Source organism: Bombina bombina, chromosome 7, assembly GCF_027579735.1.
Source record: "Bombina bombina isolate aBomBom1 chromosome 7, aBomBom1.pri, whole genome shotgun sequence".
Taxonomy (NCBI): Eukaryota; Metazoa; Chordata; class Amphibia; order Anura; family Bombinatoridae; genus Bombina; species Bombina bombina.
The window spans coordinates 253,505,652-253,521,614 of NC_069505.1; the positions used below are offsets into that span (position 1 = coordinate 253,505,652).

A 15,963-nucleotide genomic window follows, 5' to 3' on the forward strand; every position below is an offset into this window, starting at 1 on the left:
GTTGAACAAAAGATAAAAAATATATTATACTTTTGAGTCCATATAAGAAAGTCCCTATTAAATAAGGGGGGCACAATGATAGCTAATAAGGCTGCTCCTCAAACACTGAGTACTAAGGCTCAGGGTATCAATTCTGTGGAAAGGCAAACACGAAACAAGGGGCGCCACATAACGTATCACAACATTAACTTCAATACAAGAGAGTCTACTCACATTTAGCAAACACAATAGGTGAGTGCAAACAGAAATTTATATCAGAGCTTTCCAGCAAGCTCTCCCACGGTACAGGTTGTTCCAATAATCCAGACGCCCGCATTCAAACGGAGCTGCAGATTTTTGCATTTTCAGCATTTGTAATGGTTGCAAAACCCAGACAAAGAACACTGCTTCCACTGTGCAAAGTAATAAAAAGTTTTAATAAAAAGGCCAACATATGGCCATTTAAAATTAGGTAGAAACTGCTACGCGTTTCTCGGCCTGATACTGCCTGATGAAACAGCGAGTTGTTTTATAGCTGAGAAACACATAGCAGTTTCTACCTGATTTTAATTGTTTATCAAATAGTTAAAATGTATTTTAATTATGTGGATTTTTAAAATACTTATATCCCTAAGTTTTGCGAACTTATATATGAGGTCTCCCCATATGCTTCCTATGCCGACTTATTCCACCAGGATAATTATTAAGCTGTTGCACAAGAGCAGAGGGAAGGATTGCACAGGTATTTGCTTGTGCAATGATAAATGTAGATAAGTCTATGCTGTGTACAACTGCTGTACACAATTTAAGGTTGTATTGTGCAGTTTAATCTACATCCATAGACCAATCAGATTTATCAAACCTTCAAGAATTTGATCTCTTCTCTTGTGGGGGAAAAAATATTTCCAATGTCTACATTATTCTAAAAAGCAGAATCCCTCTGATATAACAAGATACCTCTGGATTTAGTGAATCTGTTTCACAAGATAATATAGTAATTTGTGATAATTATATAACTGGAAAACTCATGGAATTCTTATTGAATCAAGAGAATGTCAAGATGTATCCATTGACACCTGTTTATAAATTGGGGGTGGCGAAGGTGCTCATTGTGTTTAATCAGTCTATCATCTGTCTATCATCTGTCTATCAGTTTATCATCTGTCTATCAATCTATCTGTTCAAAATCATTATACATAGCAACAAGCAACATGAATATTATTACTATTGCTTACTACTGGGTCACATTTTGGGGCCCCCAAAAAATTGTCACCAGCGCCCTCTGTTGAGTAGGTCAGCTCCTGTATATTTATTATATAATTATTAACACTGCAGACTTTACAAGCCTAACCCTGCTACATATGTATCCTTAATTGACTCCAGTTATCAAATGATAAACTATAAAACAATGGAACTTTTACAAACTAAATGATAGTGGCTAGCTGTGCCAGCTCCACCAACAAGTCCCAATTGGCTGTGGTGGGTGGAATTTAGCTATTGAAAAATTATTTCTACAAAAAATGTGTTAATGTATTCAGCTTTGGGCACATTTACCTAGTATGTTGATATGTTGCAAGACACCAAGGTACTTATCTCAGTCTTTAATGTGTATTGTTTGCAATTAGGACATCAGCAATTTCCCAGAATCCTATGTGACAGTAAAATATGTTGCATTGTTAAGATGACACTTTGTAATCATTGTACACACTACACGATTTGTGGTATTGCTGAAGATACTGGAATTATAAAACTTTATATTTTCAAATGATGTCACTCTCATATGTATATTGGTTTTTCGAAAATCGCTCCTCTTGTATTTCTGATTTGATTTATAGTAATTTGTGAAATATACATTTCAGTAGCCATAAGAAACAGGCAGCATGTGATGAAAATCAGTCTAATTGTTATCTATGGCCCCTAAAAGAGGATTTGTTTATGTTAGAGAGAAGTTTTATAACATTAATACAAAAATCTTACTTAACCCCTTTAGCACCAGCAATGTATTTTGTACGTTGCTGGTCTTTCTATGGGGATTGCGTTATTAATTTCACGGTCAGTGGGGATTTCCTTTCCGGTCAGTGGGGATTTTCATTTCCGGTGAACGGCAGGAAGGAGGGATGGTATAATGGTGGGGTCCCGTGCTTTTATATACAAGAAAACCCTTAATGACCAGTGACATACAGAGTACCTCATGGTCTTTAAAGGGTTAGAAATAGGTAATGCAGAATTTTAATAATTAGAAGATCCAGTTGGGTATTTTAAACATGGTTTAGGTACAAATAATTCAATATTGATAAAGTACTTTGCTTATAGAGCTTGCTTGTTAACACAACCAATCACCAATGTCTTTGATGAACCAAGAGTCTTGGTTCTTCTAGGTAATCTCATTATGAAATAGAAAACTATAAAAGGACTTGCCAAGTGTCACATGTTTATGTCCATAACAAAATAATTAGTATTTTTAGTTTGTAAACACGTGTCAACTGCATATATGATGGATTAAGAGTCTGTTTGAGATTACATTATAGAAAAAGGAATTACCGCACTTTAAGGTAGTTCATATTTTTTAGACTTAGAGAGGCCTATTTATTGAAGGTCTTGCGGATCAGGTATCAGGATCAGGTCCGCAAGACTTCGCTGAATGCTGAGAGCAATATGCTCTCCATATTCAGCATTGCACCAGCAGCTCTTGTGAGCTGCTGGTGCAACGCCGCCCCCTGCAGACTCGCGGCCAATCAGCCGCCAGCAGGGGGGTGTCAATCAACCTGATCGTACTTGATCGCGTTGAATTCCGGCGATTCCTGTCCGCCTCATCAGAGCAGGCGGACAGGGTTATGGAGCAGCAGTGTTTGTGACTGCTGCTTCATAACTGCTGTTTCTGGCGAGTCTGAAGACTCGCCAGAAACACGGCCCTTCATAGATAGACCTCAGAGAGTCTAAGGTGGTTTTACCATCTGGTAATGACTCCATTTGTTAATTGCTGACATGTTACAAGCCTCACTCACTCTCTTAGCAGCTGCAGTATTTAAAATGCTGGTGCCCTGAGAATATCCAGCTATAAATACACATGATACATTTTGCTCCTACATAATATAGCACAGACACGTGATTAATATCAGCGCTGCGGAATCTGTTGGCGCTCTACAAATACCTGATAATAATAATAATAATAATAATAATAATAATAATAATAATTAATATGCAATATCAAAATGTAGAATTTTTCCTGACAGTTCATATTTTTTTCTAATTTTATTGGTAATGTAAGCGAGCTCAAACTGAAATGCCCCCAACTTACAAAGTGATTCACATCTCATTTTGTGCAGTGGAAACAATTTACTCAGAGAGTTTGCTTGTAAACACATTTAAACTATGTTTAAGATTGGCTCACAGTAACTGTACGTGATGTTATTATGACATTTAAAACTTCTAATCGACATACCAAGTGTCCACATAGCTCAAGAGATGCAAAACATTATTCCTATATTGAATTGCACTGTTTTAAAACACACGCAGTGAATATTTGTTGTTGTTTTTTTGTTTTGTCGCTTTGTTTTTTAAATATATGTATATCTATCTATATATATATATATATATATATATATATATATATATATATATATATATACATATATATATATATATATACATACTGTATATATATATATATATATATATATATATATATATTGCTAAGTTTTTTTTTTCTTTATTACACAAAATGTAAAACATTTTATATTACAAACCCATATTGTTTAAAGGGACACTAAACCCACATTTTTTGTTTAATGATTCAGATAGAACATGCAATTTTAAGCAACTTTTTAATTTACTTCTATTATAAAAAAAATATTTGTTCTCTTGCTATCTTTATTTAAAAAGCAGGAATGTAAAACTTAAGAGCCGGCCCATTTTTGATTGAGAACCAGGATTATGCATGCTTATTGGTTTGCTAACTGTATCCACCAATAAGCAAGCGCTATCCATGGTGCTGAACCTAAAATGGGCTGCTCCTAAGCTTTAAATTCCTACTTTTTAAATAAAGATAGCAAGAGAATGAAGAAAAAATAATAGTCGGAGTAAATTAGAAAGTTGCTAAAAATTGCTGCTCTATCTGCATCAATAAAGAAAAAAAAAGGGTTTAGTGTCCCTTTAATGCCCCTTCAATAGTCATGTATTCAAATTCAGATAGAACATTGAGCATTAAACAACTTTCCATTCAACTTCTATTATCAAAAGTCTTTTGTTCTCTTGATATCCTTTGTTTAGAGTAAGGAAGGCTGATAGGAGTTTAGCAGCGTGCATGTGTCTATAGCAGTCGTATTTGTAACTATGTTTAACATTGCTATAAACAATGTTGCAAACTGTGCTGCCAGATGGCTAAAGACATGTGCATACTCCTGAGCTCACCTAGGATTACTCTTTAAAGGGACATTCCGGACAAAATTGGAATCCCCATGGATTCAGTTTTGAATAGAAGCATTTTTGTAGCTTACATGTATTAACAAAAATGTGTCTAATAAAAGCTATAGCTGTTTCAAAAGTGTATTTAAGTATGCACCGTGCACCAGCATTTTAAACACAGCACTTGCTCAGAGAGCCTAAGGTGCTTGTACCATCTGGTAATGACATTTGTTAATTGCTGGCATGATACAAGCCCCACTGGCTCTCTGAGTAGCTGTAGTACTTAAAATGCGGATGCATTGAGAATATCTAGCTATGGTTCACATGCACTTGCAGAGAAACATTGCTAACAGTGATATATTTTGCTAGAAGCATTTTTACCAATACATGTATAATGCAAATATGTTTCTAGTAAAAAATATAGTTCATCTATGTGCATTTACATTTTGACTGGAATGTCCCTTTAACAAAGGATAGCAAATGAACTAAAAAATTATAATCATTGAAGTAAATTGGAAAGTTGTTTAAAATTGTGTACTCTATACAAAATATATGTTAGACTTAGGTCAAGATTTTTTTTTTTTTCTTCCTCTCTTTTCTTTTGCCAGGATACCTATGAAATGCCATATGGCCCTGTGAGACTACATATTGATTGTACTAAGAGTCATTTACTCTTGATTCGTTATCTGCTTTTTTCCTTTTTGGTTATTTCTTTTTGCCCTGTGTGGCTAAATGTGCATTATGTATATGTGTTTACCCTGTTGGATTAATAATAAAAAAAAAATAAAAAATTGTGTGCTCTATCCAATCCATTTCAGTTTAATTTTCCATTTTACTGTTTTTTTATGTTCCTGATTACAACTGTTTCTTAATAAAAATTAACATATTATAATTAATATTAACGGATCAAAATAAAATAATATAATAAATATATCAATTTATAACCTATACCTTGTAAGACTTAGACATAATATCCTCATGATAACATTTCAAGAGTAAATTTTGCAAAATCATCCCGTGTATTATTACGTAGTGTGGTCGATATCATTGTATAATTTTTTTTTAAAGAGGACCTTAATTAGAGCAGATAAAAATTGTTCATTACAATTGTGATGTCTATTAATATAACTTTCCGTCATATAAATGTTAAATGCACCATCCTTATCTCTTTATTTCCCAGGAAGCAGAGAGGCTGCATTTACATACGCCATTATCGCTGCTGGAGTGGCTCATGCGATCACAACTGCCTGTACTCAGGGGAATATGAGTGACTGTGGTTGTGACAAAGAAAAACAAGGACAATTCCACAGAGATGAAGGGTGGAAGTGGGGAGGTTGCTCTGCTGACATCAGATATGGAATAGGGTTTTCTAAGGTTTTTGTGGATGCCAGAGAAATTAAGCAGAATGCAAGAACACTCATGAACTTACACAACAATGAAGCTGGACGTAAGGTATGGATTTTAGGCAGATTTCTCTTGATTTCTAAATTTGTTCAGGGGCTGACAAATGTTTGAAGCTCAGCAACAACTGAGAAAAGCAAACTTACTCCCATCTTCCTCTCTCATTTCCTTCTAGGGCAAATGGTTCCTTGTAGAGGTGTGAATTTGGCAGTTTTGTTCACTGACAATTGAAGAAGTAGGAGTCTGCTTTCGGTATTCGGCTTTTTCGGGAGCCAAAAATAATCTGTGCAGATCTTAGTGTGTTTCACTTGCACAAGAGGTTATTTGGCTCTGAAAAGAGATGAATACCGAAAGCAACTTCTTACTTCGGCATCCGTCAGTGAATGAAACTGCCAAATGCACCTCTCTAGTTCCTTGTTAATTTATGGCTGTTTAGTTAATATCTTTAAACATTGTGAGTGCCCAGTAATCCTAGATTTCCCCCACAACTAAGGAAGCCAACTATTTGTTTAAGAAAATAAGAGAGACCAAGGAATCAACAAATTTCACGTTGGAAATCAACAAATTATACAGTAGAAAATGAAAAAAAACACTTTTTTTAAATTTGATATACTTTGGTACAACAAAATTCTTCATAAAATCCTCTTCATACACACAGTTTAGCTTAATTCATTCAACAACTTTCTGCAAATCCATGAATTCTATTTCTCATTTATGGTGCAGTGGGAGTTAAGACATTAAACTGTCGGAGGCATCAGAATTATATACTAAATAAGAGTACAAAAGTACAATATTACATGTTTAAGATTTTATATGTTGTAAAAATTAGAGCAGATAAATAGGGAAACCTGAGAGACTGTAAAAATGTTTGGGCAAACAAGAGAGATCCCTGAAATAATAAGGGATGGTAAACCTACCTCTATTGGATCTAGGTAGCAAATTTTAAAATGTTAGGGGCAGAAACTAAAAATGTTAGTTGTCTTGACTCCTAGGATTTGGGAAGCCCTGAACTGGACAAAGGTAAAAAAAAATTCAGCTGGCTTAGAGAATAGAGATATTCTAAGCATTTTCAAACCCACGAGAAATTGCCTTTTTGACCTCGCCTGTCTCGCAGTCCAAAAAAGTGGGCTGAACCATTTTGCTCGAATGAGTGGCGATGTGTCTCCCATAGTAAATAATAGGGATTGCAGCTTCAGCAAAAGTATGCCCACATAGCCACTTATCTGTGATGTCAGTGTAGGGGGAGCTGTCTTTAAAGTGCGTTTACGCAACCTGCCCGTTCACGAAAATAATAAATGGTTTTGGTGTAGTAACACTTCAGATTATACCTATGTAAACTAATGTCAATTCTGAAGTTTCTTGTCTCAGCAAATTCTTTAAATTTTAAATTGATAGTTAACTCTTAAAAATGATATCATGCGTATGAGAAATATTTGCACATGCTAAAAATATTTATTTTTTCATGAAAAAGGATAAAGTTGTTTATTTTAGTTTTAAAGCTAAAATGAAGTGCAACTCAACATCAAAAGGATAGTAAAGTCCAGATTAAACTTTCAGGATTCAGATAGGGCATGTCATTTTAAACAACTTTGTCATTTACTTTTATCATCAAATTTGCTTTGTTTTCTTGTTATTCTTAGTTGAAAGCTAAACCTAGGTAGGCTCATATGCTAATTTCTAAGCCCTTGAAGGCCACTTCTTACCTCAGTGCATTTGACACTTTTCACAGCTAGAGGGCGTTAGTTCATGTGTGTCATATAGATAACATTGTGCTCACGCCTGAAATGCAAGTCTGTCAAAAGATCTGAGATAAGGGGCAGTCTGCTGAAGGTTAAATACAAGATAATCACTGAGGTAAAAAATAATTTTCTATAACAGTGTTGGTTATGCAAAACTGGGGAATAGTAATTAAAGGGATTATCTATATTTTTAAACAATAACATTTTTGGTGTTAACAGTCCCTTTAAATATATTGTTTTCAAATATATGCATTATGTGTATCAGCCAACATTGAAAGTAACTACATACAAAAAAATTGTTTTATAATCATTTAAAAAGTTTGCAGAAATTTGCTATTATGGAGTAGCCCACAAATGCCAATGTGCAAGGGGAAAAAGACAAGCACAGTTTTCAGTGATAAAACATTGGAGATTAAAAAAGAAAAGTTATAATTCCTATAATTAAATATACAGTTAGATCTTGTTTTTTGGGTCTGAGCATGGGCAGATCGTTGGATGATATTGTTATTGTTTATCTGATGTGTGTCATAGATCAATCTGTGGGTGTTAAAGGGACAGTTTACTCAAAGAATTTCTCCCCTTTAATTTGTTCCCTATGATCCACTTTACCTGCTGGAGTGTATTAAATTGTTTACAAGTAGCTTCTTTACCCTTATATTGGCATTTGAAATTGTTAATTTAGCATGTGGTATCCCCACCTATTCTGAGAGTTTGTGGCCGCGCGTACCAGCTATAGATAAGCTTTGTAAACACAGCCAGCAGAAGAAATTACACTCCCAGTGTGATAAAGCAGAGATAAGGCAATAAAATGTTGATTTTCCATTGTTCTCTCAAAGTATTGGTGATTGTTTTAAGGACAGATATAAGATAAAGAAGCAGGTATATGTGCACCATGTGATACAGTAATGAGATCGGATTATACCTACAAGCTCAACCTATTTTATTAGGCTGTGGCTTCAAAACACAAAATCAGAGCTTTAATATACAGAAATAAACCTTAAAAAGCTAATTTTCATACATTTTTTACTCTGCAGTTGGTAAAAAAAGCAATTGTAAACACATTAAGGGAAAAACTATTTTACAGTATACTGTCCCTTTAAGTCTTTATCAAGTGCCTTTGGCTGTTAAATTCGATGTGACCATTTTTTTTGCCAATATTGAATTGTGTTCACCAGAGTCAATGCTATCTGATCCAATATCTGATCCAATATTTTTTGAATACGAGCATGGTGTTATGGTTTGCATTGTCAAAAAGCTATTGGGAGCTTAAAACAGTTAAAAAAATTATCAACAAGATTGCAATCAAACCAAATGGTTGTTGGCTATACAAAAAGTCAGTTGTAAATCATTATAGGTCACTTTTGTTTATTTATTTACTTTTTAAAGGTCTAAATACTTCAGTTGGAAAGTCAGACCTCTGTGAACAGATGCCGAGCGCATACATGATATATATCTCACCAACAATAATTAATATCTTCAATTTTAAAAGGTCTAAGTGAACAACTAGTACGGTATTTAATTGTACGCACTATAGACGGACAGAGGGTCTTGTTTGTCCTAGCTCACAGGCTAGAGAAGATAATGGTATGTGCTTGAGATAACAGATGAGGGAACTTGTTGCTGATAGGGATCTGGCCAGTTGCTGGATTTATTTACATTTGCATGGTGCTTTGCAGCTATATAATGGTAACGTGTTTTGTGTTGAAAGGGAAGACCAAGTATGATGGAATAGTATAAATACATTGTTAATAATGTGTTTCAAGTCATGTCTTTTTAAATCAAATGCTATTAGCAATCTATAACAACAGAGATTTTGATGGCAGATGAGAACCAGAAGGCTCATCTAGTTTGTTCATTGTCCTATATCAAAGTAAAGGCTTACTGAATCATTTTATACTCTTAAAGGGACACTCAAGTCAAAATTAAATTTTCATGATTCAGATAGAGCAGTCATTTTAAACAACTTTCCAATTTACTTCCATTAACAAAATGTGCACAGTCTTTTTATATTTACACTTTTTGAGTCACCAGCTCCTATTGAGCATGTGCAAGAATTTACAGTATATATGTAAATGCATTTGTGATTGGCTGATGGCTGTCACATGATACATGAGGGGGGGTGGAAATAGCCATAACATTGACATTTGTAAAGAAAAAGAAAAATCTGCTACTCATTTGAAGTTTTAGCAAGTATTTGTTGATTATGCAACTCTACTGTATTTACTGGTACTTTAAATAGGTATTATTATTATTATTATTATATGAAAGGGAAACAAATAATTATTTTATTTTTTTTTCATCACAAAAATGTTATGCCAAAGATGTTTATATTAATTTTGATTCTAATGGGAAATGTATGTTTGTGCACAACTCAGCCCTAGGGACAGATTGCTCATTGTCTGATCAGAACAACTGCTACATTTCTATTGATGGACAGGGACGCGCCTCCACAAGAATGAAACAGCTTTGTTTTATTCAATACAGGTCAAAGACAGGAAGGAGGACCGTGCTTGATAAAAATAACAAACTTAACTTCAAAAGCTTAAAAACTTCCAGGAGGGTACACAAAAACATCAGAAGGGTGCAGCACCAATGGCTTACGCGTTTCAGCTAACCGCAGTAGTCATAGCCTGTATTCAATTCAGGAACATCCATTTTACAAAAATTATAATAAATACATAAATAAAAGTTATGAAATGCCAAAAATGAAAAAATAAGGTTAATTTAAAAATGTTCTAGTGCTTTGTGCATTTCATAACTAGATTTGCTCCCTTTCCATCTGGTTGATGCATATTCCGTGTATCTACTGCCCTAATCAGAATATTGGAGTTGATCACAATACCGTGGGGTCAATTACGTAGCTAATGATTAATTCACAAGAAATCCCCATAGACTTTTCTGTTATAAACCATTAGATACATTTTTCTAAAGGATTGTGATTGTGTAACATTTTGCTACATACATGGTGATAATATATGTGTCTTTGCAAGCAATGAAAGCATAATTATATCATTGTAACCATCTGCTGTCACTAAGCACAGAACACAAGGTGTTAACTTAGAAGGTGAAGAACACAAGGTGTTAACTTAGAAGGTGAAGAACACAAGGTGTTAACTTAGAAGGTGAAGAACACAAGGTGTTAACTAAGAAGGTGAAGAACACAAGGTGTTAACTAAGAAGGTGAAGAACACAAGGTGTTAACTTAGAAGGTGAAGAACACAAGGTGTTAACTAAGATGGTGAAGAACACAAGGTGTTAACTAAGAAGGTGAAGAACACAAGGTGTTAACTTAGAAGGTGAAGAACACAAGGTGTTAACTAAGAAGGTGAAGAACACAAGGTGTTAACTTAGAAGGTGAAGAACACAAGGTGTTAACTAAGAAGGTGAAGAATACAAGGTGTTAACTAAGAAGGTGAAGAACACAAGGTGTTAACTTAGAAGGTGAAGAACTCAAGGTGTTAACTTAGAAGGTGACAGCAAGGAGTCAATGAGGAGCACAGTAGGGGAAGCTGCCATGACTTGTATCCAGGAAGTCACTGTCATCTAACAGCTTCAGAAAGCAATACTGCATCACAGCCCCCTTATTGCTTCTAGACCAGCGCTGCTTTACTCACTGTTACTGTGTTACTGGGGTAAATTATCCCGTGTGTGTTGAACTTAAGGACCAACAGTAACAGTTTTACATTTTTACCATTTAGTATTTGGATGTCGCTGCTTTGCATGTTGATATCTTGCTGCCAACAGAATAGTCTTCTAGAATGGATATTCCAGACCATGATATTTGGGAGTGTAAACAAATTAACAACAGAGCTCAAGATTGCATGTGTTATTGGTGGTCATCAGACAGTCTTGTACTTCCTATTCCAACTTTTTACCTAACTCACTTTCTTCCTCCTTTACCTCTCCTCTCTCCTTAATTTGTGCAAAACATTGGAACTATAACAATGTATATCCCTGCAAGTATCTATCTATCTATCTATCTATCTATCTATCTATCTGTCTGTCTATAATCTAACAATGTATCTATCTATCCATCTATCATCTATCTATCTATCTATCTATCTTTCTTTAAGTCTGTCTATCATCTATCTGTTTGTCCATCCATCCACCTGTCTCTCTGTCTATTCATCTATCTATTTAGCTATCATGTATCTACTAGCTTTGTGTCTGCCTGTCTATCTATCTATCTATCTATCTATCTATCTGTCTATCATCTATCTATCTATCTATCTATCTATCTATCTGTCTATCGTCTATCTGTCTATCGTCTATCTGTCTGTTCATTCACCCACCTGTCTGTCTGTCTATCCATCTATCTATTTATCTATCTATCATCTATCTATCTAGCTTTATGTCTGTCTGTCTATCCATCTATCTATTTATCTATTATGTATCTATCTAGCTTTATGTCTATCTATCTATCATCTATCTATCTATCTATCTATCTATCTATCTCTGTATCTATCATCATCTGTTATCTGTCCATCTATGTACTGGATGATGAAATAATTCTAAAAACAACTATCAGTATCTGTAATAATTTAATAGCCAAGTCTAAACATAAGTTTAAGAATTTTTATTTATTTCCAAATTGAATCCTTTAACACCAAAATTAGTGTGAAGACTTTTTGAAACTACAGTTAACTATTTTCTTTAAAAACAAAAATCCATACTGTAAATAAATTATACTTAAATTAAATGGTTAACGTCTAAGAAAAAAAAAAAAAAAAACCTCTGCTGTGTTTGTAAACGAAATGATTTAGGACTTGGGAGTTGGCTAAATTTAAGGGTCAGGCATAGCATTTCCTGAAAAATGAAGTTAATGTTTCAACAATGGCAGAGAGAAGAAGCTAATTTTTCATTCTCTGTGACAGAATGATTTGGCCAAAAGAACGGGCAGATTTTACTAGTGAGGTAAGATGAAAACCCAAGTCTTATTGTATTCGAGGGCTTTGTGCACATATCTTGAGCAGTATGTCAGCAGACTCACAACGGTAGGCCATAATATAGGCGGCTTTTGTGTGGGAGAGGAATTTGGGTGAATACTTTAGAAGATAGGAATTCTGCTTCCCTGAAGTTAAATTTAGCATAGCTCATAGCCATGTGAAAATATAACAATCCCTATTTTCCAAAGTGGTAATTCATTTGACTAACAGTGGATATGTGACTAGTTTTAAAGAAACAATAAACAAAATGTTTAAATGTTAGAGAAAGAAGTTTTAAACAACTTTCTAATTTATTTCTATTACCTAATTTTCTTTGTTGTCTTGGAATCTTTTGTTGAAAAGCAAGGACTTAGTGTTTGGAGACACTATATGGCAGCAGTTTTGCAAAAAAGTTATCCATTTGCAAAAAACACTAGATGGCAGCACCATTTCCATATAGTGCTACAGACACCTACCTAGGTATATCTTCAACAAAGAATACCATGGGAATGAAGCAAATGTGATAAGTAAATTGGATTTTTTTGTTTTAAAGAGACACTGAACCCAAATGTTTTATTTTGTGATTCAGATAGAGCATGCAATTTTAAGCAACTTTCTAATTTACACCTATTATCAATTTTTCTTTGCTCTCTTGCTTTCTTTATTTGAAAAGGAAGGCATATAAACAATTTTTTTGTTCAGAACCATGGAAAGCACCTTTCTATTGGTGGGTGAATTTATCCACCAATCAGCAAGAACAACCCAGTTTGTTCACCATAAATGGGCCGGCATCTAAGCTTACATTCTTGCATTTCAAATAAAGATACCAAAAGAATGAAGACAAATTGATAATAGGAGTCAATTAAAAAGTTGCTTAAAATTGCTGCTCTATCTGAATCACAAAAGAAAAAAAATGTGGGTTCAGTTTCCCTTTAAGCTTTATGCTCTGTCTGAATCAGTAAATGTTTGGGTTTCATATCCCTTTAAGCATTTAATTGTGATTATTGTAGGTCTCTCTGACTACCAAGGTGTTAAATCCCAGTTGCACTGTTTGTTGTGCCATCATATACATTTTTACAACAGTTAAAGTGATGGTAAATTTCAGACGTTTAGGATGTTGCAATGAAAAATATATTAGTATAAAAGCAAAAACACATTTTTTTTAAATGTATATATATATTTTATAATAAAAGATTTATAATGCTACTTGGTATGTTCTGTTCCTCCGCCCCCCTTCATTTCCTCTTTACATTAGATGTGCGTTTCGTTTCGGCCGAATTTAGTTTTCGGACAAATTTTGGCTGATTTAGAGATTCAAATGCATTCCAATTTCCGAATCGGCACCATAACTTAAATCCCCAAAATTCTGAAAATAAATAAATCAGTTTCTGAATTTTCGGATCCATTCTTTATTCATATTCGGAATTTTTCATTGTTCTAATCTAAACCCCAGTTCCCCGACATCGCTGACACTAACTAAATCACTAAATAAAGCTATTAACCCTTAAACAGCATTCCCGGACATCGCCGACACCAACTAAATCACTAAATAAAGCTAATAACCCCTAAACTGACGTTCCCCGACATTGCCGACACTAACTAAACCTATTAACCCCTAAACCGCAGTTCCCCGACATCGCCCACAATAACTAAACCTAATAACCCCATAACCGCAGTTTCCCAACATTGCCGACACTAACTAAACCTATTAAACCTATTAACCCATAAACTGCCATTCCCAAATATCGTCAACACTAACTAAACCTATTAACCCCTAAACCGCCATTCCCAAACATCGCCAACACTAACTAAACCTATAGACTTCTAAACTGCCAGCCCACACATCACAACAACCTAAATTAAACTATTAACCCCTAAACCTAGCACCCCCTAACTTTAACATAATTAAAATAGACCTAAATTAAAGTTACAATTATTAACTAACTAAAAACTAAATACAAACTTACCTGTGAATAAAAAATGAACCTAAGTTTGCTACAATATAACTATTTACTAACTACCTAGTTAAAATAAATACAAATTTACCTGTGAAATATGAATAAAACCCAAGCTTACACTAATAAAACCTAACATTACTAAAAATAAAAAAAACTAAGATTACTAAAAAATTAAAACTAAAATTACAAACAAAAAAAACTAAAAAAAAACTAAAAAAAAACAAAATTATCCAAAATAATAAAAATTATTCCCAATTAAAAAAAAAAAAACAGCCCAAAATAAAAAAAACCCCCTAATCTATAATAAACTACTAAGGGCCCTTAAAAGGGCCTTTAGTAGGGCATTGCCCTAAAGTTAAACGCTCTTTTGCAAACAAATAAAACAAAACCCCCTAACATTACAAACCCCCACCCCCAAATCCACAAACTAAAAAAAAACTAATCTACCCATTGCCCTGAAAAGATTAGGCATTTTTTACTTTTAATGGGCCGAAAAGGAGCTGAATGCCCTTTTAAGGGCAATGCCCATACAAATGCCCTTTTCGGGCAATGGGTAGATTCATTTTTTATTTTATTTTGTGGGTCGGGGGGAGGGGGTTTGTAATGTTAGGGGGTGTTAGTTTTAATTTTTTTTTACAAAAAAACTGTTAACTTTAGGGCAATGTCCTATAAAAGGCCCTTTTAAGGGCCCTTGGTAGTATATTACAGATTAGGGTGTTTTTTTTTTTGTTTTGTTTTTTTAAATGGGGGATTAGAATAGTAATATTTTTTATTTTTTGGGGCAATTTCATTTGTTATTTTTTACAATGGTATTTTTTTTTATTTTTTGTCATTTTAGTGTTTATTATTTTTTGTAATTGTATTTTTAATTTTTTTAGTAATCTTAGCTTTTTTATTTTTAGTAATGTTAGTTTTTTTATTTCCAGTAATGTTAGGTTTTATTAGTGTAAGCTTAGGTTTTATATTTATTTCACAGGTAAGTTTGTATTTATTTTAACTAGGTAGCTAGTAAATATTTATATTGTAGCTATCTTAGGTTTTATTGTTATTTCACAGGTAAGTTTGTATTTATTTTAAAAAGGTAGTTAATAATTGTAACTTTAATTTAGGTATATTTTAATTATATTAAAGTTAGGAGGTGTTAGGTTTAGAGGTTAATAGTTTAATTTAGGTTTTTGCGATGTGGGGGGCGGCGGTTTAGGGGTTAATAGGTTTAGTTAGTGTTGGCGGTGTTTGGGGATGGCGGTTTAGGGGTTAATAGGTTTGTTTAGTGTTTCAGTGTTTCAGTTAGTGTCAGCGATGTCGGGGAACGGCGGTTTAGGGGTTAATAGGTTTAGTTAGTGTTGGCAATGTTTGGGAATGGCAGTTTAGGGGTTAATAGGTTTAGTTAGTGTCGGTGATGTCGGAGAACTGCTCTTTAGGGGTTAATAGGTTTACTTAGTGTCGGGGAACTGCAGTTTAGTAGTTAATAGGTTTAGTTATTGTTGGCAATGTTTGGGAACGGCAGTTTAGGGTATAATAGGTTTAGTTAGTGTTGGTGATGTGGGAGGTCGGCGG

The 15,963-nt window shown here is 34.1% G+C and overlaps 1 protein-coding gene across 2 annotated transcripts in view; it reads left to right on the plus strand.

The window, feature by feature from the left end:
- LOC128635838 (protein Wnt-7a) overlaps positions 1-15,963 on the plus strand; it is a 117,072-nt gene that overhangs the window by 53,562 nt on the left and 47,547 nt on the right. For both annotated transcript variants that reach the window (XM_053688949.1, XM_053688950.1), the window contains exon 3: positions 5,564-5,835. In XM_053688949.1, coding sequence (XP_053544924.1) covers positions 5,564-5,835 — 272 coding nt within the window. The remainder of the gene's footprint in view (positions 1-5,563; positions 5,836-15,963) is intronic.